The sequence below is a fragment of the Sardina pilchardus genome, chromosome 2 (assembly GCF_963854185.1).
Source record: "Sardina pilchardus chromosome 2, fSarPil1.1, whole genome shotgun sequence".
NCBI lineage: Eukaryota > Metazoa > Chordata > Actinopteri > Clupeiformes > Clupeidae > Sardina > Sardina pilchardus.
Genome location: NC_084995.1, coordinates 33771929 through 33795397, shown reverse-complemented (window position 1 = coordinate 33795397; position 23469 = coordinate 33771929). Strand labels below are relative to the sequence as shown.

At 39.3% G+C, this 23469-nt stretch overlaps 1 protein-coding gene and 2 gene segments (V, D, J or C); all 3 read left to right on the top strand.

The window, feature by feature from the left end:
* The first annotated feature begins 1972 nt into the window (after positions 1–1972).
* LOC134099286 (T cell receptor alpha variable 6-like) lies at positions 1973–2560 on the top strand. The segment is given in 2 exon segments: positions 1973–2054; positions 2217–2560. Coding segments are annotated over 2 exon segments (384 nt in total).
* Positions 2561–14779: 12219 nt separating this feature from the next.
* Positions 14780–16817, top strand: LOC134099279 (uncharacterized). The gene is made up of 5 exons (XM_062552071.1): positions 14780–14906; positions 14994–15345; positions 15905–16008; positions 16120–16511; positions 16791–16817. The coding sequence occupies exons 1-5, from the start codon at positions 14858–14860 to the stop codon at positions 16815–16817; spliced, it is 924 nt and encodes a 307-aa protein (XP_062408055.1). The 5' UTR covers positions 14780–14857.
* A 4970-nt stretch (positions 16818–21787) lies between these two features.
* On the top strand, positions 21788–22595 carry LOC134071221 (T cell receptor alpha variable 20-like). The segment is given in 2 exon segments: positions 21788–21842; positions 22081–22595. Coding segments are annotated over 2 exon segments (462 nt in total).
* The last annotated feature ends 874 nt before the right edge of the window (positions 22596–23469 follow it).

Here is a 23469-nt window from a genome sequence, read left to right as displayed (position 1 = left end):
GTTATAATTCAACAGTCTAAAGCAGACTGGGTTATTATAGAACTCAAGCTGCTCTCTGTTGTAATTTTTTAAATTCCTGTAAAATGATACTCTTGGTTACTGTAGTTTTTGCTGCTTCTCTAGGTAAATATCACAACTTTATTTTTTTCATTTCAAATGAATAAGATTATCAACCTGCACGACTGTCAAATGTTAATTAATTAAGAAATTATGACACATGTAATTTTAAAATCTCAAGACACATGTCAAACATGCAACATTTTTTACAGGTGTTAATTCTGAGAAAGTAATTTCACCTAATAGAACAGAGGTGTATGCAGAGGAAGGATCCAGAGTTACACTGTCTTGTACCATCCACACAAGAGCCACCAATCTACAATGGTATCAGCAACATTCCAGATCATTTCCAAAGCATATTGTAAGTGTGTACGATTCAGACCAGGAATCCAAAACAGACCATCGATTCATTGGGAAGATCAACAAGGACAAAACTGAAGTGTTTCTGGAGATCTCCTCCGTTCAAGTGTCTGACTCTGCGCTGTACTACTGTGCCCTGACGCCCACAGTGACACTAAACCACAGGCTGCTGTACAAAAACCTTGTCAGAAAAAAAGGGGTGGGGAAAGAGCTTCTTCAAAGTGGCATTTTATTTCTCTCTTTAAACTAGCCCTCTTATGCATTTTATGCTGTTAATCAGAGTGTTCATTATTATTGAACTGTTTATGCCTGAAACATAAGAATCTGTGTGAGTTTCATAGAGGACATCCTTTGTTCCGATAGTCAAAGCATAATGTTAATGTCCTCATTGTGTTCCAGTAATTTGTTGTTTTGCACTTTGTCTTTCAATCGTTATATGTTGTTTTGTATGTCTTTTAATTATTCAATTATTTATTTTTTATGCTTTTATATACTATTACTATTACCGTGTTTCTGTCTATGTAAAGCATCCATGTGTATGAAATGTATTTAAATACACTTCGAAGTGGCAGTCAAAGTTTTGCTAGAACTATCTTACTAACACTCCATCATCTTGGTTTTCAGAGAGCCATAATGAATTTACAACTGCATCCATTGTCATGTTCCATTGTACCCTTGTAACTAAGCAAGAGTGGTGCCATCTTGTTTTATTGTCAGTGAAATGTGCAAAATAAAAGACAAAGGATGATTTTCGAAAAGGAAACAATCAAACTCTGCTCTTCGTCATTGTGTGTCGTAAATTGCTGCTGGGAGTTGAAAGGGAGATGCAATGCAAAACCTTCAACCAAAAGCCTCTCACACTCAGTTGATAACCAAGGATGTGAGACTGAGACAGTATTGGGCCAACACTGTTGTATTGTTGACACTAGTGCGCCCTCATGTGGCAACCTTCAATACTGCATTATTGTTTGGTGCTCCACAACCAGAGGCGGACATCCCGTGTTCAGAAAGTAAAAGACCCGTCAAGTATTTGATCCTACCATTCAATTAACCATCTCATCCTAATTAGCAGCTAGGTACTGTAGATCAGATAATTAGTGATATCACCTGCGTTAAGTGCACCGGTGGAAAGAATATGCAGCAGGACTTTTATTTCCTGTTCCGGGAAATAAAAGAGATTTCCTCAGCAAAGATTTCGGACTCTGGTGTGTACTGCACAGGAAGCCTAATAATCCAGTTTTAAATCATCAAATGGCAGTATCAGAGCTTCATTGCATTTTGAAGATACTGTGGGACTGTCTTCCATGTGTCAGACAGTCTGTTAAAGTGCCACAGAGAAGGGAGAATACATGTACAGTATATGCATAGCAGTTGCACATAATCTAGTGACTTTAGTAGTTACAGGGATTATGCTTCGCTCAGCATTGTGAGACTGCTGTTGCATACTGTATGTACAGTCATTGGGCTGTCTGTGGAGGTGCAGAGCCTATCGCGGTTGGGAGGGAGGGTTCCAGAACTGTTCTCGTTTACATTCAGAGAAGAAGTTGGCTGAAGACATTCAGTTCAGTCTTTCTCTGAGTTTGAATTAACACCAACAATGATTCTCTATTTACCCATCTTGATTATAGCTCTCACAGGTAAGATCTTTGTTTATTTTAATTCTTACCTCTCTTACTTGTCATGTAGAGTATTGCACATAAATTAAAAAAAATAGTCTAAATCTTAGAGTAAAACATGAGAACCTCAATGAATGATTAGAGGTATATCATGTATTCAGAATGAAACCTCTCTCTTCACAGGTTGCGTCTGTGGGAAAGAGATCTCTCCCAGCAGCACTGAGATATTGGCAAACGAGGGATCCACAGTTACACTCTCCTGTACCTACAAATCTGCCTCGAGTCTACAGTGGTACCGCCAGGATCCCAGATCAGCTCCACAGTTCCTACTGCTCAAGTTCAACTCCCCTGGGAAAGAGAGCTCTGAAACAGATCCTCGGTTGTCTGTGAGGGTCAGTGAAGAGAAAACTGAAGTCTCTCTGCAGATCTCCTCTGTTCAAGTCTCTGACTCTGCACTGTACTACTGTGCTCTGACGCCCACAATGACACAAAAGCACAACTCTCCCTACAAAAACCTAACAGAGTGAAAATGAGTCTAACCATCTACTTTCAGCCAAAGTCTATCTTTTTTGTCTTTTTCATAATAATACCATTCATCTTTTAGCTTAAATGTCACTGATAATGTATATGAGCCAGAAGGATTTAAATATGTATTATACCATATTTGGATTACTGTAATTCAATACAATTTTGATATTCCAATACAATAATATAAATTACTGAAAACAATATTGTTTATTTAGAGCAATATCAACCATGAAAACCATCCTTCATCTGGGAAAATGTATTTGTGATTTTGTGTAAATATTGCCTGATATTTAGACGTTTTCTGTTAGAACTCTTTCATAACTATTATAGCATAATATCTTAGCACATGTTACAGTGTGAGCCGTTACAGCTTGACAGTTTTGTTTCTATCCTTCAAACGGGTAGGAGTTTGTGCAACTGTCATCACTCTAAAACAAATATGAATCCAGAAAGAGGACCAAAACTTGCTCTTAATCTGCAGTTATTCTCCAGGATCCAGGACGACAAGTCACCCAGAGTTAAAAGAGAGTTAAAGAGGGTAAATATGTCCCTCCCTTTTGAAATAAAGGAGGTTTACTGTATCTGTAACTCAGTTGCATTGTGTTGTAAAGTGTAACTGCACACAATGGCCTCAGGGGGGCTCTGTTCCCCTTACTCCCATCCTTACCTCAGAGTGGCACTTGATGAGAGTCTTGTTCTTAGACATCAGTCTTGTTGTCAGTTCCCGCTGAGGAGCGCACAACTCAAAGAATAACCATGAGAGTCTGGCTGAATACTGTGATGATTCTGATTATTTGGTGCATGGGTAGGACCATTTCAGAACATGCATGCTTTGCCATTTGTTTTGTTTTGCTTTGTAAGTTTATTGCTGCTATATGTCCTAGTTTTGTCTAACTAAAAACCTATATTTTGTACAGCCAGCAAAGCCCAGAAGGATTCAGTGACACAACCTCCTGCTACAACGGCTTCACAAGGAGACAATGCTGTTCTCAGCTGTGTATATGACACCTCCGATCCACCTCCGTATCTTTTCGGGTACATCCAGAGGGCAGGTGAAGGCCCAAGGCATATACTCACAAGACAGACTTTTGTGACGGGCGAGAACAGAACAGACAGATTTCAAGCCACCCTCTCAAAAGGCTTAGTTCCTCTGAGCATCCAGAGTGTGCAGCTGTCTGACTCGGCTGTCTACTACTGTGCTCTGAGGCCCACAGTGACTGGAACACACAGAAACCTCATACAAAAACATATTTCATTGCCACCAACACCATGGCTCATACTGTAGATCAACAGTGAAACTGGTCAGCAATTAATTTAAATAACCTGGGATCATGACCAACTCTTATTTACAGGCTAATTGTTTATTATGATAATCTGAACATTTAGTTACCTTGCCGTTCAATTTACCACCTTTCCAGAATGGCAGTTGGGCAAATGTCAATATAAATGATTGAAAATCTTTTAACAATGCATTTTATATTACTAAACAACTGAAAGGGATACTGTACATAATGGATTATAATGATCCACTGAATAACTAAAAAAAACATTATTTTGCAAAAGATTATATTAGTTACACTATGTTAGTAAACTCTAGACAACTAGAGATTTGACATGACAATACTCTGTATCCACAAACAGATAAACAAGCAGGTTTTGCCTGTGTTCCAAGTTTGCCTGATCATAAACGCCAAAGGGATGAAGAAGGTATATATTATAAAGCAATATGAAGAGCCTAAATAAGAAAAAGACCTTGGTCTTTGTCAAACATAGAATATCACTTACCCATACAAAAAACACCCTCCAAAATAAAAAGTTGAGTTTTACATAACAGCACTGTTGTCTGTCATTAAAGACACCTGTAACAGCCAAATATTGATTGTGATCTTTTGACTGAGCCCACAATTTTGTAACACACAGTATCGCCGACAGAATGGAAATGTGGAAGTACTTACTTATTACTATATACTACTTACTACTTACTACATAAGTATATTTTTCGCCTCTGAACACAAGGCAGCAATTGTCTATCTCCACCAAGTCATGTTCAATGCAGAACTAGACTATATTATACTCTATTTAAAATGCCATGAAAAAAAGTTGGTGCTTGGTGGATCAAGTTATTTGTTTTACATAGGGGCTTTGTTTTGCACACTGGAAGACAGACATGTTCATTTAGAACATTTCCTTAATGGTTAACTAGTGTCATCATTACAAAGAAGTAAATTCATGGGCAAAGCAAGGGGTGGCCTTTATGCAGAGACAGTGTCCTGGGCTGGGCCCTCCTCTGAGTTTCAGCTGCAACACGAAGTATAACAGCCTCAGAGAGTCTCAGGGCAAGACTAATAATTAAAGAGGCTATTTAAACCTTCACATGGAAAAGACACTTTTGCTTATTTTCATTATGACTGCAGGTACAGTACTGTGCAACACCTCACTTACAGTACACTACCAGACAAATCATGAATATTTCTATGACAACAGCATAAATAACTATTTGTATTTTTTCTTAATTTCATCTAGATATCACTGCTGGTAATACAATCGGACCTCCACAGGGTGAAACATCTATCACCAAAAGAGAAGAAGACACCGCCAATCTGAAATGTTCCTATAAAAGCAGTAGCAGCTACATTCAACTGCACTGGTTCAGGAAGCATGCAGACCAGGCTCCTCAATTCTTACTGTTTAAAGGTGTCGGGTCAGATAGGCAAGAGCACTCCACTGATCCTCGCTTTTCCTCGACCACAAACAACGACTTCACTGAGCTCATCGTGAAAGATCTGACTCTGGCAGACACAGCTCTCTACTATTGTGCACTGAGGGCTGCCCAGTGATGCAAAGTCATGGAGAAGTTGTACAAAAACTCAGATGGTAAAATAGGGCCTCTTAACCACAATTTGTTATCAGTGAACAGCAACTGAGGCCCCCATATTTCCACAAGCACACACCTGGTGAATGATAGACACATGCTATATATAGTGCTACCAGGAAGTTAATGTACAAGTGACTCATAAACTGTTATGGCACCGCATACCCATCACACAAATCTTTCGCACATGTCACAGTGACATACTGTGCATGACACAAAAAAGTCCACAAGCAACATTTCATATACAGTATCTCTCATCCATGGAAAATAAACAACAACAATCACAAAACAAATTTCCATTTCACAGTTAGACATTTCAATCATACCTTCTGTGCGATGGCTTCTCTACACAGAACATTTAAAGGCATCAATAGAGTGTGTCATTAAATCATTAAAGTGCCACTTTAGCCTAAAGATTACGCTGAAGATAAGTATGATCATTTCACCCTGGTCTAAATCTGAAATAAAAATCAATGCTCAAGAGGCATCAGTGAACAAGTGAATAATGACTATGATCAAACAGGAGTCCTGTGCAGATCTTATAGTGTCATAATTCTCATTTTATTTCTGTGGCCCCCTCTTGCTATTGCAGGTGTCAGTAGGAGGAGTTCCACGCTACTCAAAATCCTTGTCCTGTGAATATGAGTCAGTGTTGCTGCTGAATCTTATTGAACCTACACAAACCTATTCCCTTTGGATGCACCTTAGTTTCTACAATGTTTATTTTTTCACTTTTACTGGTACTCTTTGCGATACATAAAGGTGAAAGGTCAATTAATCTGTATTGATGAAGTGACAGAGAGAGTGTATGTGTGTGTGTGTGTGTGTGTGTGTGTGTGTGTGTGTGTGCATGTGTTGAGCGAAGAAAATACTTCAAATGTCCATTTTCTAATTTACAATCTTTTTTTCTCAGGTGTTAGTGCTGAAGACAATATCTTCTCAGATAAACTGGTGGGACATGTTACGGAGGATAACTCCATTCATCTGTCCTGATATTACAATGGATCCAGTTACAGTCTTCAATGGTACAGACAGCACACTAACTCAGCACCCGAGTTTTTGATCTCGGAAACCTACGACATCATAAAGCTAGCTGAGCCTCCTGTCAGTGGACTGTCCATGAAACATGACAAAGCTGACAAGCGTGTGTTTCTGGAGCTCTCCCCGGCCACAGTGTCTGACGCTGCTGTGTACTTCTGTGCTCTGAGGCCCACAGTGACAGGAACTCCAGAGGCCCTGCACAAAAACCAGCTCGTCACGCAATTCAAGAAACAATAGATCCAAGATGGGTGTGCTCCACTGCTAATACATATAGACAAAGTTTAATTTGGCACCATTATTCTTCCGCTGATACTTCTAATATTATAGTATCATAAGAAATAATAAATATATTATTATACACATAATGGCCGGGTTTCCCAGATTAGTTAAGAAGCTCCTAAGTGCTAAGAACTTCTAAGGGGCGCTCTAAGAATGTTCTAAGAACGCTCCTAAGAAGTTATACTGAGAGTAAAAGCTCGGAGCAGCACAGATGAACTTAAACTAGGTTTTAATTAAGGTGCACAAGGGACTAACGTTTCGATACTTAATGCATCTTCCTCAGAGTGGAAAGACGCTCCTAAGAAGTTCTTAGCACTTAAGAGCTTCTTAAACGAATCTGGGAAACGCGGCCAGTATCTGAAAGTCATACTGATAGCACTATACACTAATCCAGCGCGAACTTTATGGGCGCTGCCATCTTGAATATCGCCATTACTGCGTGCCTGCGAGTGTGACGAGTGACACTTGCCTGTGCTTTTCAATGAAAGCATCCTGTCATGAATGAAAATGTCAGGTGATAGGGAACATTGGATCAATGATGTCAGATTTACCAATGAAGGTAATTTATTAACACCATAAGGTATTAAGACGTGTATTAATGACAACTAACCTCTTCAACAGCCGCTTATGGAACCAACGGGCTAATTTCTTAGCAGCCAGGCACGCAGTAATGGCGGCGTTGTGTTACTTCCGTGTTTCGCTGGATTAGTGTATAGAGAACAAGACCCCTGTCACTGGCAACTATTTCCAACTGACAGAATGAGAATTAAATATGTGTAGCGCCCCCTAGACCTATCTCCTGGTACTAAAGGGCGTTTTTCCTGAGTTAAAACTATTCCCAATTGTATATAATACATAAGATCCTTGCTAACCTTCTGTTTACCTGTATGTGTGTCTATAAACTCAGTAAATAGTCAATGGTTCAATAACAGTAAAGTTTACTGAATAGAAAATAGTAAAATAAATATACAATTCACCACAATAATGAATGAATTATCAATAAACACAAAATGTACTATACAAATGTATAGTTCAAGAATGAAGTATTCAAGGAATACTACCTCAAATTTAGAACTAAATTAAATAAACCCAACCTCAAGTTTGGATAAACCTTCAAATGTTAGAAGCTAAACAATTGAATAAACCTCAATAGCATCCTCACAATATAGCAAGAGCATAGAGATTAGCAGGCTATGTTAGCCATACACCCTAGCACACACGTAAACCTTACACATTAACATGTAACAGACACGCATGGGCCCACGCGCACACACACACACTCACACGTGAATCACCCACCCCAGTCCTAGCCGGCAGAATAGCTAATAGCTAGCAACCTAGCAGCTAACCCGTTGCAGGCCTGAAGCGTCGCTTGTGTTCGGCGTGGCCACAAATAAATGACCCCTTCACTCCTGTAGGCTAGGAGCAAGAGAAAATAAACTCACGATACCTTAATCCAATGTGTCTGCGTCGAATGGCAGCAGCTCACGCAGGCATCCTCTCGGTGGAACTGGCGAGATGTTAAGTTCTGACAAACTCGACGAAAACAGCAAACTCTTTGTCTTCCAGACTCAAAAGTCACTTCACTTCAGTGTAAAGCACTAAACCGAAGTCCAGCTTGCAAATGTAACGTTTGTCACGCAACACTTTCGATATTAGCAACAAAAAACACGGAGCAAGTCTTCAGCGTGGCTTCCACTCCAGTGTACAGTCTCAGTCTCAGTCTCTTTCGCGCGGTTTGCGACCTCTAACCTCACGTCATGCAAGGCATACAAAAGTATTGAAATAAAATACATTTCAAAACGGAAACATCTTAATATTTACATTTTACACTATGCATTTCACTTTACCAGTGCAATATTTTTAAACAAAACTCTTACAATGAATTTAAACACTTAGATGAATTAAACACAGTTGTACCATCAACTACAACTCCCATAATCCTTTTCCTTTTACCCCAAAAATGAATAGAAAGGATATGAATTGCACTAAGTTTAGTTTTTTAAACTCCAATGTCTTTTTACTTTATGAAATGTTTTAGCTCTAATGTGTAATTATGAACTGTATTAATCTTAAGCTATTTATCACTTATTTAAATGAAATGATTTTTTATCACTGCGCTACATATGTTTGGCATGTACATGGCAATCAAACAATGTATAAATGAATCTAATCTGGCATTACATACAGTACATCATACATTCATCATGTATTAGAAATGTGCACATGATCAAATGTTCACCACAAGGAGGCAGAGTTCATGAGTCAAAACTGTAAAAGCCACATCCTTAAGTGAAACTCCACACTGTAGAGTTAGGAGAAGTCAACGTACAGTAGCATCTGAATAGCCTTGAGAGAACCTAACTCCCCAGCTCAAGAGTATGATTTTGGTGTCAAGTCATGCCACACTAGATTCGTTTGCTGTTTGTCTTTGCAGCAAAGTGTGCTGGTGAGATGTTATACACCATTTGGTTTTGATTTGGTTGGTTTCACACTAGGATGTACTGATTCGTTTTCTTTATTTTTTTTTTAGTGATTGTCGGGGAAGACAGTGTTGACCATACTCATGTGATTTTAACCGCCTTAGAGGGTCATAATATGACCATTGCATGTCAATATCAGACGGCCTTCTCAACACCTTCTCTCCTCTGGTACAACAGTTGCCAAATGGTTTCCCTGGGTTTATGCTAATAACCTACAGTATATCCATATCAAGGGACAGACAGAAGAAAAGTTCAAGAAGAGGTTCCACTCCCAAGCAGATTCTGCTTCAGAACCTCTAACCATCCAGAATCTGCAGATGTCTGACTCTGCTGTGTACTACTGTGTCCTGCAGAGTAGTACACAGAGGCCCACAGTGGCAACTGCATACTCAACACTCATACAGAAACTACAGCTTTCAGCACTTTGACTTTCAAAAGCCTCTTCAGCTGCATGACATATTCGGATATAACTAATATTTACTACAATTCATCCAGTGATCCAGTTATCCAGTAATAATCCCATACATTCTCCTACCTAAAAACTCAAAACTAATCGGAGTCAACTGTATACCTTTGAAAAAGAATTTGTATGTGTTGTAGGACATGCTCCACAAGGGGGCAGTGTACATGCCTATGGGACTGAGAGTCTCAATACAGAACATACAGTACTGCAAGTGAGCAAGTAAAATATAGTCACTTTAAAGTCAAGGTGAAAGAACATCGATCATTACACCTCGTTATGGCACTGTGGTGGGCTAGGATGTTTATTTTTCTGATAACAAATGTTGCAAGTAAGTTTATTTTTCTGAAACCATCCAAAATTAAATATGAGTTTTGACATTGTATACCGGCATAGATTTGTTTTTTGTTATAATTTATTCATGTGCATTCTCATCTCTCTTAAGGGCTGCAGGACAGGTTTCTGTGAACCAAAAATAAAAATGAGTTTTAATGTTGTATAGACCGGCATAGATTCATTTTCTTTGTTATTTATTAATTTGCATTATCATCTCTCTTTAGTGGCTGCTGGACAGGATTCTGTCAACCAAACAGATGGAGTTTTGAGAGACTTTCAGGGAGCTGAAGTGACCATTCCGTGTCATTACAAAACTTCAAGTACAGCACCTTCCCTTCTCTGGTACAAACAACAGGCAAACAGCTTCCCTGAGTTAATCCTGATTTATGTCTTCAAAGAACCACAAATAGAAGAAAAGTTCAAGGGCAGGTTTTACTCCAAAGTAGACACAACTTCAAGAACTGCTCCACTGACAATCCAGAATCTGCAAGTGTCTGATGCTGCCGTGTACTACTGTGCTCTGCAGCCCACAGTGACAGCAGCACTTACTACACTCATACAAAAACTACACTGATAGCTCTGAGTCCTTATGAAGGGCCTTTCTATAAGGGCCTGCTCACCTGAACACATTGTGATCTAAAGTACCGGTATGGTAAGTATCCAGTAATCTCAATCATCCAATTACCACCATACACTAATGCTTACAAATAAAAGTATTGAGAATTAGTCCACCTGTGTTCAGTTCTTCGTACGCTTTTGCAAAAGTATGGGTGTGTTGTAGGATATGCTCCACAAGATGGCAGTGTGAATGTCTCTGATGGGACTGAGAGTCAGAACACACACTGTAAGTGAGCGCTGAGCATGACAGACACTATCACTTCTGGCCGGAGACAAAGTGAGAGAACATCAATCAGATCATTTGCCATGGCACTGTGGCCTAGAGTGTTAGTTTTCCTTGCAGCAAAGATTGCTCGTAAGTTAAGCTTGGTTTTCTTAAACCACCAACATTTTTAGATTACATTTGATATGAAATTCACATAACGACTGCAATCTTTTTTTCTTTATCCAATGTGGGTAACGGATAATTTGTATTCTCTTCTGTCTTTAGTGGCTGCTGGACAGGGTTCTGTCAACCAAACAGGTGGAGATTTAAGGGCCTTTGAGGGAGATGAAGAAACTGTTGCGTGTCAATACAAAACTTCAGCTCAATCAGCGTCTCTTTTCTGGTATAAACAATCGGCAAACGGCTTTCCTGAGTTAATCCTAATGACCAATACCTACAGTCAAGGAAAAGCAGAAAAAAAGGACAGGTTCCTCTCAACAGTAGACACAACTTTAAAAACTGTTCCTCTGACCATCCAGGATCTGCAAGTGTCTGATGCTGCCGTATACTACTGTGCTCTGCAGCCCACAGTGACAGCTGCACTTACTACACCCATACAAAAACTACACTGATAGCTCTGAGTCCTTATAAGGGCCTGCACACCTGAACACATTAGGATCTAAAGTATGGTAAATCTAGTAATCCCAAACATACAATTACCTGCATTCACTAATAATCACAAATTAAAAGTAATGAGAATTAGTCCACCTGTTTTCAGTTCTTCGTATACGCTTTTTGCAAAAATTATGGGTGTGTTGTAAGATATGCTCCACAAGATGGCAGTGTGAATGTCTCTGATGGGCTGAGAGTCAGAACACACACTGAAAGTGAGCACTGAACATGATACACACTATCACTTCTGGCCGGAGACAAAGTGAGAGAGCATCAATCATTACAGATCATTTGCCATGGCACTGTGGCCTAGAGTATTAGTTTTCCTGGCAGCAAAGATTGCTCGTAAGTTAAGCTTGGTTTTCTTAAACCATCAACATTTTTAGATTACATTTGATATGAAATACACATATCCGACTACAATCTTTTTTTCTTTATCCAATGTAGGTAACGGTTAATTTGTATTCTCTTCTGTCTTTAGTGGCTGCTGGACAGGATTCTGTCAACCAAACAGGTGGAGATTTAAGGGCCTTTGAGGGAGATGAAGAAACTGTTGCGTGTCAATACAAAACTTCAAATCCATCAGCGTCTCTTTTCTGGTATAAACAATCGGCAAACGGCTTTCCTGAGTTAATCCTAATGACCAATATCTACAGTCAAGGAAAAGCAGAAAAAAAGGACAGGTTCCTCTCAACAGTAGACACAACTTCAAAAACTGTTCCTCTGACCATCCAGGATCTGCAAGTGTCTGATGCTGCCGTATACTACTGTGCCCTGCAGCCCACAGTGACAGCTGCACACTCAACACTCATACAAAAACTACGCTGATAGCTCTGAGTACTACTAAGGGCCTTTTTAATAAGGGCCTGCACATCTGAACACATTGTGATCTAAAGTATTATAAATCCAGTAATCCCAAACATACAATTACCTGCATTCACTAATAATCACAAATTAAAAGTAATGAGAATTAGTCCATCTGTTTTCAGCTCTTCATATAGGCCCTATGCTTTTGTAAAAGTATGGGTGTGTTGTAGGATATGCTCCACAAGATGGCAGTGTGAATGTCTCTGCATGGGCTGAGAGGCAGAACACACACTGAAAGTGAGCACTGAACATGATACACACTATCACTTCTGGTGGGAGACAAAGTGAGAGAACATCAATCAGATCATTTGCCATGGCACTGTGGCCTAGAGTGTTAGTTTTCCTTGCAGCAAAGATTGCACGTAAGTTAAGCTTGGTTTTCTTAAACCATCAACATTTTTAGATTGCATTTTATATAAAATACACATAACCGACTACAATCTTTTTTTCTTTATCCAATGTACTGTAGGTAACGGTTAATTTGCATTCTCTTCTCTCTTTAGTGGCTTCTGGACAGGATTCTGTCAACCAAACAAGTGGAGATTTAAAAGCCTTTGAGGGAGATGAAGAGACTATTGCGTGTCAATACAAAACTTCAGCTCCAACAGCGTCCCTTCTCTGGTACAAACAATCGGCAAACGGCTTTCCTGAGTTAATCCTAATGACCAATACCTACAGTCAAGGAAAAGCAGAAAAAAAGGACAGGTTCCTCTCAACAGTAGACACAACTTTAAAAATTGCTCCTCTGACCATCCAGGATCTGCAAGTGTCTGATGCTGCCGTATACTACTGTGCTCTGCAGCCCACAGTGACAGCTGCACTTACTACACTCATACAAAAACTACACTGATAGCTCTGAGTCCTTATAAGGGCTTTTTAATAAGGGCCTGCACACCTGAACACATTGTGATCTAAAGTATGGTAAATCCAGTAATCCCAAACATCCAATTACCTGCATTCACGAATAATCACAAATTAAAAGTAATGACAATTAGTCCACCTTTTTCAGTTGTCCGTATGCTTTTGCAAAAGTGTTTGTGTGTTGTACAGTGTAAGTTCCACAAGATGGCATATGAATGTCTCTGATGGGACTGAGAGTCAGAACACACACTGTAAGTGAGCACTGAGCATGATACACACTATCACTTCTGGTGGGAGAGAAAGCCAGAGAACATCAATCTGATCATTGCCATGGCACTGTGGCCTAGAGTGATAGTTTTCCTTGCAGCAAAGATGACCAGTGAGTTAAGCTTGTTTTTCTTAAAACATCATCATGTTATGACAGACAACTTGCTACAGTGTGTGTGTGTGTGTGTGTGTGTGTGTATATATATATATACACACACACACACTCTATACATATATATATATATATATATATATATATATATAGAGAGAGAGAGAAGAGAATACAAATTAATCTTTGCCTACGCTTGAGATATACACACACACACACACACACACACACACACACATATATATATATATATATATTTATATATATATATATATATATATATAAATATATATATATATATATATGTGTGTGTGTGTGTGTGTGTGTGTGTGTGTATATCTCAAGCGTAGGCAAAGATTAATTTGTATTCTCTTCTCTCTTCAGTGGCTGTTGGACAGGATTCTGTTAACCAAACAGCTGGAGATTTACGATCCTTTGAGGGAGATGAAGTGACTATTGCGTGTCATTACAAAACTTCAACATCATCACCTTCCATTCTCTGGTACAAACAACAGGCAAATGGCTTCCCTGAGTATATCCTAATCACTACTATCTACAGTGAAGGAAAAGGAGAAGGGCAGTTCAAGGACAGGTTCCTTTCCAAAGTAGATTCTGCTTCAAAAACTGCTCCTCTGATCATCCAGGATCTGCAAGTATCTGACTCTGCTGTGTACTACTGTGCTCTGAGGCCCACAGTGACAGCGGCACTTACAAGACTCATGCAAAAACCTGTATCCTGTTCACATTGCACTTTTCTGCTTTTTTGAACTTCTGATAAACATAGTTCGTTGTCTCTGCAATTGTACTCTGCACAGTGACAATAAAGGTTAATCTAATCTAATCTAATCTAATCTGATACACATATAGTATCTGAGGGTCATATTGATAATGCTATGGAGAACAAGACCTCTGTCACTGACAACTATTTACAACTGACAGTATGAGAGCTGAAGAATATGTTCAGCGTGGAAATATCAATCAATAAATGTATGAATTAATCTAACCTATGATTACAAACATCATGCATTCCTTATGCATTATAAATGCGCTCATGATCAAATGTTCACCACTAGGAGGCAGAGTTCATGATTCCTGAGTCAAAACTGTAAAAGTCACCTCCCTAAGTGACACTCTACATTGTAGAGTTAGGAGAGGTTAAAGTAGCATCTGACTAGTCTTGAGAGAATCTGACTCCATAGTTTATAAGTGTGTTTCTGGTGTCAGTCATGCCATACTGGATTCATTTACTTTTTGTCCTAGCAGCAAAATGTGCTGGTGAGATTGCCAATTTTGCAAATCATTTTGTTTTGATTAAGGTTTCACTGCAGAGATGTACTGATTGGTATTCTTTATTTTCTTTAGTGGTCGCAGGGGAAGACAGTGTTGTCCAACCACATGGAATTGTTACCACCTCAGAGGGAGATAGTGTGACCATTGCATGTCATTATAAGACGACAGACTCATCACCTTATCTTTTCTGGTACCAACAGTTGCCAAATGGTTCCCCTGAGTATATGTTGATAACTTATACTAATATTGAAGGATACACAGAAGAAAAGTTCAAGAAGAGGTTCCACTCCAAAGCAGATTCTGCTTCAAAAACAGTTCCTCTGACCATCCAGGATCTGCAAGTGTCTGACTCTGCTGTGTACTACTGTGCTCTGAGGACCACGGTGACAGCTGCACACTCTACACTCATACAAAAACATCTATAGTTTTCAGTACTTTAACTTTCAAAAGAATAGAATAATAGAATAGAATATAAACTTTGTTGATCCTGTGAGGGAAATTTGTTTCTCTGCATTTAACCCAATTTAACCGAATTAGTGAACACACACAGTGAGGTGAATCACACATTAACCCGGAGCAGTGAGCTGCCTGCCCAAAAAGCGGCACTTGGGGAGCAGTGAGAGGTTAGGTGCCTTGCTCAAGGGCACTTCAGCCATGGACTGGTCGGGGATTGAACTGGCAACCATCTGGTTCCAAGTTTGAAGCCCTAACCAGTAGGCCACGGCTGCCCCCAAGAGAAACTTATTCTGCTCATAATAACTAAAGTTGACCCAGTAATCAAGTGATAAACCCAAACAGACACACACCCACCTGAAAACTCAAAATAAATCAGAATCAACTGTATAAATTATTTTGCAAAAGTACTGTATGTGTATGTGTTGTGTATGTTCCACAAGGGGGCAGTGTGAATATCTCTGATGTAGCGCCCCATATTGGGCGCTACTCTGATGCTGGGACCAGAGAGTCTGAGCACATACAATAAGTCAGCCACTTCAGAGACAAGGTGTGAGAGCATACAGTAAATCATTGAAGCTCACCATGGCACTGTGGACGAGGATGTTAGTTTTCCTGGTAGCAAATGTTGCAAGTAAGTTTTTTTTTTTTTTAATCATCCAAAATATGAGCTTTGATATTGTATAGACCGGCATAGATTTATTTTCTTTATTATATATTCATTTGCATTATCATCTCTCTTTAGTGGCTGCTGGACAGGATTCTGTTAACCAAACAGATGGAGTTTTGAGAGACTTTCAGGGAGCTGAAGTGACCATTGTGTGTCATTACAAAACTTCAGATCCATCACCTTCCCTTCTCTGGTATAAACAACAGGCAAATGGCTTTCCTGAGTATATCCTAATCACTACTACCTACACTGAAGGAAAAGGAGAAGGGCAGTTCAAGGACAGGTTCCATTCCAAAGCAGATTCTGCTTCAAAAACTGCTCCTCTGATCATCCAGGATCTGCAAGTGTCCGATGCTGCTGTATACTACTGTGCTCTGAGGCCCACAGTGACAGCAGCACTTACAACACTCATACAAAAACCTGTATATTCTGTTCACATTGCACTTTTCTGCTTTTTTGAACTTCTGGTAAGACGCTAACTGCATTTCGTTGTCTCTGCAATTGTACTCTGCACAGTGACAATAAAGGTTAATCTAATCTAATCTAATCTAATACACATGTCACTGTCATAGTTTTCAGTACTTTAACTTTCAAGAGAAACACATATTCTGCTCATAGTAACTAAAGTTGACCCAGTAATCAAGTGATAAACCCAAACAACCACCCACCCACCTGAAAACTCAGAATTAATCAGAATCAACTGTATAAATTATTTTGCAAAAGTACTGTATGTGTATGTGTTGTAGGACATGTTCCACAAGGGGGCAGTGTGAATATCTCTGATGTAGCGCCCCATATTGGGAGCTACTCTGATGCTGGGACCAGAGAGTCTGAACACACACAATAAGTGAGCACGTCAGCCACTTCAGAGACAAGGTGTGAGAGCATAAATCATTTAAGCTCACCATGGCAACGGGGACGAGGGTGTTGGTTTTCCTGGTAGCAAATGTTGCAAGTAAGTTTATTTTTCTTTAATCATCCAAAATATGAGCTTTGGTATTGTATAGACCGCCATAGATTTATTTTCTTTATTATTTATTCATTTGCATTATCATCTCTCTTTAGTGGCTGTTGGACAGGATTCTGTCAACCAAACAGATGGAGTTTTGAGAGACTTTCAGGGAGCTGAAGTGACCATTGCGTGTCATTACAAAACTTCAGATTCATCACCTTCCCTTCTCTGGTACAAACAACAGGCAAATGGCTTCCCTGAGTTAATCCTGATCTATATCTTCAAATAACCACAAATAGAACAAAAATTCAAGGACAGATTCCACTCCAAAGTAGACAAAACTTCAAAGACTGCTCCTCTGACTATCCAAAATCTGCAAGTGTCTGACTCTGCCATGTACTACTGTGCCCTGAGGCCCACAGTGACTGCAGCGCTTACAACACTCATACAAAAACTACACTGATAGCTCATAGAGGGCCTATTTTTTCATAAGGGCCTGCTCACTTGAATAAAAAATATTTTTTTTAGCTCTAAAATTATTTAACAGTAAATCCAATAATCTCAAACATCCAATTACAGTACCTGCATGCACCAATACTCACAAATAAAAAGCAATGAGAATCGGTCCACCTGTGTTCAGTTCTTCGTACACTTTTGCAAAAGTATGTGTGTGTTGCAGAATATGCTCCACAAGATGGCAGTGTGAATGTCTTTGATGGGACTGAGAGTCAGAACACACACTGTAAGTGAGCACTGAGCATGATACACACGATCACTTCTGGTGGGAGACAAATCCAGAGAACATCAATCAGATCATTTGCCATGGCACAGTGGCCTAGAGTGTTAGTTTTCCTTGCAGCAAAGATTGCTCGTAAGTTAAGCATTAAGATTAACTTTGATATGACTTATACAGACCGGCTACAATTTATTTATTTTTTATCCAATGTAGGCAAACATTAATTTGCATTCTCTTCTCTTTTTAGTGGCGGTTGGACAGGATTCTGTTAACCAAACAACTGGATATTTAAGAGCTTTTGAGGCAGATGAAGAGACTATTGCGTGTCATTACAAAACTTCAGCTACATCAGCGTCCCTTCTCTGGTACAAACAATTAACAAATGGCATCCCTGAGTTAATCCTTATGATCAATACCTACAGTGAAAGAAAAGAAGAAAGAAAGGACAGGTTCTACTCCAAATTAGACACAGACCGAAAAACTGTTCCTCTGACAATCCAGGATCTGCAAGTGTCTGACTCTGCTGTGTACTACTGTGCTCTGCAGCCCACAGTGACAGCTGCACACTCAATACTCATACAAAAACGCTATGGATATGGAATGGATACCTCTTTATAACTCGCCTGCAACTTGAGTGATTTTGCTTACCTAGTCTATATTTAGGTAAATAAATAAATACATAAATATATATATATATATATATATATATAGATATAGATATATATATATATAGATATTTGTATGCAATTATTATACATGGTAATGATCACAGATATGAAACCATGCTGTCCTGTGTAGCCTGTAGGTTTGACATATTAATTCTACTGCACTGAATCTGAACTAAAAACAACTGAAGTAAAACTAATCATGGAAATTCCTCATTATTCATTGCGCTCCAAGTATAATGAAAATTAGCTCATCATAACTGTCATCAGTTTAGAGAAGGCTGTAACAAATTGGACAGCCGTCCAGAATCTATTCTCAGACTAGAACATAACAAAAGTAGAACATGAAATTAATTGACGAGGTTCAGTTTTAATTGTGTGAATGACATCACGTAACGTGTTGTATGTCAAATAACACATAACACATCTAAGCAATATGGCATGAATGAAGTGGGCTTGATAAAGGATATACCCATGACTGTCATCCAAACCAACAATGAATTTCTGGATTTCTTCTTGTCATAGATAACTGCTTCTGGTTTGAGGAATTTTTAAGTAGGCTGTTTGTCTTGTCTTGTTTGTCTTGTTATTCATTAGTAAGTTATAGTATGGTATAAGTGTGCATGATATGACATATACTGTACCACAGGGAGGCAGTGTAAACATAAACATGTCAGTTGTACTTGTATCTTACTGATGGAGAAAAACACATATAAGGGACAGACAGGGCTGTTTGGGAGTGCACTTGTACAAACTGGCCATGGCATACTGGATTAGAGTGCTATTTGTCTTCGCTGTAAATCATGTTGGTAAGTTTTTTTCCCCCACACATGTTTTATTTAAAAATATTTTTTTTAATATAGAATTGTATATGATTTGCATAAAAATCCATTTTGTCCTCTAGTTGTTGAAGGAGAACATCATGTTGACCAACCACATGTATATCTAACTGCCTTGGAGGGAGACAGTGTGACCATCGCGTGTCATTACAACACCACCGACCCATCACCTTCTCTCCTCTGGTACAAACAATATCCAAATGACTTCCCAAAGCTTATACCCATTCCCTATATTTACAGGGAAGATCATAACCAGGAAAACGTCAGGCAAAGATTTCACTCCAAAGTGAACTTAACGTTGAAATCAGTTCCGTTGAAAATTAAGGAGTTGCTGTCTTCTGATTCTGCTGTCTACTTCTGTGCTGTAGCACCCAGTCACTCCACCCACAGTGGCACTATCAGTGCTGAGCCCAGTGCAGAAACAATAGTGAGGCTGCAAAATGTACAGCCTTTTTTGCAAAGTGACAAAATGTACACATACAGTACATTAATTTATTTTATATATTATCTAAAAACAACTGTATTCAAATAAGCCATGCAAATTCCTCATTCTGCAGACAGTACAGTACATTTCAGTCCCCCACTAGAAAGTTGTATTAGGCCTATGAAACATTTAAGCAATTTGACAGGAATAAGAGTGGTTTTGGTAAAGGACATAGCCTCAACTGTGATTCGAATCAAAAATGGCATATCAATAACTTGCCATCACAGATGAGGTTTTATGTATTGTTGGAACATCTGGTTAATGGGCTATTTAAGTAAGCATCCTGCCTTATTATTCATTGTATGCCTCTCTATGCTGTATATAAGTATACTGTATGTCAGTATTTCATGATACCACTGGTAGGCAGTGTAAACATTGCCTTCAGTTACAGTATACAGTATCTTGCTGATGGAGAGAGTGTGTACTGAGAAACAATCACTCCATGTGCAGGGCTGTTCGGGAGTGCACTTGTACAACTAACTGCCATACTGGATTAGAGTGTGATTTCCCCTTGCTGTAAATTATGTTGTCAAGTTTGTTAGTTTTTTTCTCCTCACACGCTATATCTCAAATATACATTTGCGTGTCATTATAACACCACCGACCCGTCGGCTTGTGTTCTGTATGTGGTCGCTGTGCCAGAGCAATGGTCTCCTTGATTGTAGTATTGCTTGTGATTATAAGGCTCATGTTGTACTGTGGCACATTCAAGCATAGTTGTAATGATTTCTTTTGGCAACAGCTGCGTGTTGGGCTCTGTGCCACCCGACTCACTGAGAAGGGCAGAACGCCGAAATGCGTCTGTGGAATAAATGGTATCTATGCATAGTGCGGCCTTTTTTCCTGTCCTTCAGTTATAGCTTATACTTTGGTCAGCACTCTAAAAAATGTTGTAGCTCTTGAGTGAAGCCTGCTCCTACCCTGATGGGCTCTGTGCTGACCCACATTGTGAATTCCAGCTACGCTAGACGTTGATTGACTTCCAGTGTAATGAAGTGTCTCAGTGGGGGGAGCAAAACTCACAAGAGAAGGGAGGAGCAGATACCATGTCAGTCACACTTACAGTTGCAGTTGAACGCCATGGAATTCACAATGGCATTTCTTTACAGCACCATGGTACTCTTTGGTTGTTTAGGTGAGCAGCTTAAACATGTCCATACTTGACACAAAGATGAGATTTCATTCAATATAGCACATTTAATTTCATTTCGTATCATATGCATGCAACATTGCTTCCAAATGGCTCAAGACATTATTGATACATTCTATTTCTCTGAACAAAACATGTCTTTCTGTTCTTTCTAAAGGAAATATATGGTCAGTTTCAATTTCTTCAGACAAAACGGAACTTCATCTCTCAGAAGGCAGCATTGCGAAACTCTCCTGCACATGCGATGGCTCTCCATATAGTTTCTTATGGTATCGGCAAAAGCCAGGAGCAGGGCCCGAATTCCTGAACCTTATAGTGGCATCAACAGGTTATGAAGAATCAAACCCACTGTATAGGCCTCCGCATATGTCCGTAGAGTTGGATGGAAACGGCAAACGGCTAGAACTGGAGATCTCCTCTATCCAAGGTTCAGACTCTGCTCTATACTACTGCGCACTGCAGCCCACAGTGATGGAAGCTCCCTTAACCCCCTGCAATAACCTGACATAGTGCAGTCATGAAATGAATTACTCCCTCTCGAGTATGTACTAAAATCATATAATTTCAAGAAGCTTCAGTCATGGTAGAAAGTTTAATAAACCCTTTAATTCTGTCAACACTTAGATATCACTTTATTATTTACAGTATCCCATGGGTCTTTTTTCTCTGTCAATCAGATGACTTTTACAGTTAATTTTCCAAATATTGACTGGAACACAATTGAAATGACTAGCATTTTAATTTCATCAGTTAGTAAAAACACAAAAGACTGCCACAATAAAATGTATTTGTGCCAGTACCTGGTACCTGGTACCTTCTCCTTTACAAGATACTGTACATGGGGTGGAGTCTAGAAGTGCATGTGTGTGTAAAGAAGGTATCTGGATTTATGCTTGCAGTCTTGTATGTCATGTCAAAGCAGGTTAGCCATGGTAGCACTCTCTTTGTTCCTGGTCTTGTCTCTCTTAATAGGTAAGAGCCTTGAAATCATTTTTATTTATCATTATGTAAGTTATACTGTACGTGATAAGGCTGATACAGTTTATAGTAGTTCAGTATGTAATACAATAAAAATCTGTATTCTAGATTGGACCACAAAAGCATATTTCAGAGATGTTCATTTATGTTTGTTTGTCTGAATGTCACCTCCATTTAAAAAAGACTATTGTCATTTTCACACACTCTTCATCACTTTTTTCACCATTCACAGGAGAATCTGTTGGGAATGCCATCACATCATCACATTCTTCACTGGTCGTCACTGAGGGAGAAAGTGTCACTCTCTCCTGTAACTACAGTGGTAGCACTGGCAATACTTTACAGTGGTATCGGCAGTATCCCAACTCCATCCCAGAGTTCCTCTACCTCATGTTTGAGAGTGGCTCCCCTACAGGTTCAGTTCCCCGTCTGACTCCCTCCATAGATAAAGAGGCAAAGCGTGTGTTTCTGGAGCTCTCCTCTGCAGAGGCGTCTGACTCTGCTGTGTACTACTGCGCCCTGGTGCCCACAGTGACAGGAACTCAGACTCTGCTGTGCAAAAACCTCTCAGATGCAGAGGAGTTTCACAAAGATCTATCTGCTGGAAATGTCCATTTCAGTAATGGCAAAACAATCATCCTCATTCTATAATAACAGACGACACAAAGACAGCTTCTTCTCCCAAGCTGTCACTCTGTTGAACACTCAGAAATAACCCTTACACCGAACAAAGTGAATCAACCTGTTCTGCTCATCTACCTCATATCATGTGCTCTTCAATCTTACAGTTACAATATTGCTATGAATACATCATCATTGCACTGTACTGCCTTGCAAATTCCTTGTTTGTTCACGCAAACCTGGCCAATAAAGCTGATTCTGACTCTGATTCTGATAATGAGACCAACATTATATCATATTAGATACCAGCCACAGAAGCAGTGGCATGCATCTAACTCATGAAGGATATGCATCTCAAAAAATATCGTCATTATTTCCTTACATCCTTACAAGGCATTTGCTCAGTCACTACTTACCAATCAGTTTGTCAATAAAAGTTGTTTCCAAACGATGATAAAGGAACACTGATGATGGACTACATGTAAATTACTCTTTTGCTCCTGAAGGAGGCACTGATGATTAATTTCTTGAAACTGAAGAGGCTGTAACAGATCTGTCATTTTTGCCTTTACAAGATGCATGGGGTGGAGTCTAGAAGTGCATGTGTGTAAAGAAAGAAGGTGTCTGGATTTATGCTTACAGTCTTGTATGTCGTGTCAATACAGGACAGTCATGGTAGCACTCTCTGTGTTCCTGGTCTTGTCTCTCTTAATAGGTAAGAACCTTGAGATCATTTATCATTATAGTATGCTATATGTAATAAGGCTGATACTGTATATAGTAGTTCAGTATCTAATGTGAATGTTTGAATGTCACCTCCATTTAAAAAGACTATTGTCATTTTCACACACTCTTCATCACTTTCTTCATCATTCACAGGAGAATCTGTTGGGAATACCATAACACCTTTACATTCCTCAGTGGTAATCAGTGAGGGAGAAAGGGCCACTTTCTCCTGTAACTACAGCAGTAGTAATGTCAATAGTTTACAGTGGTATCG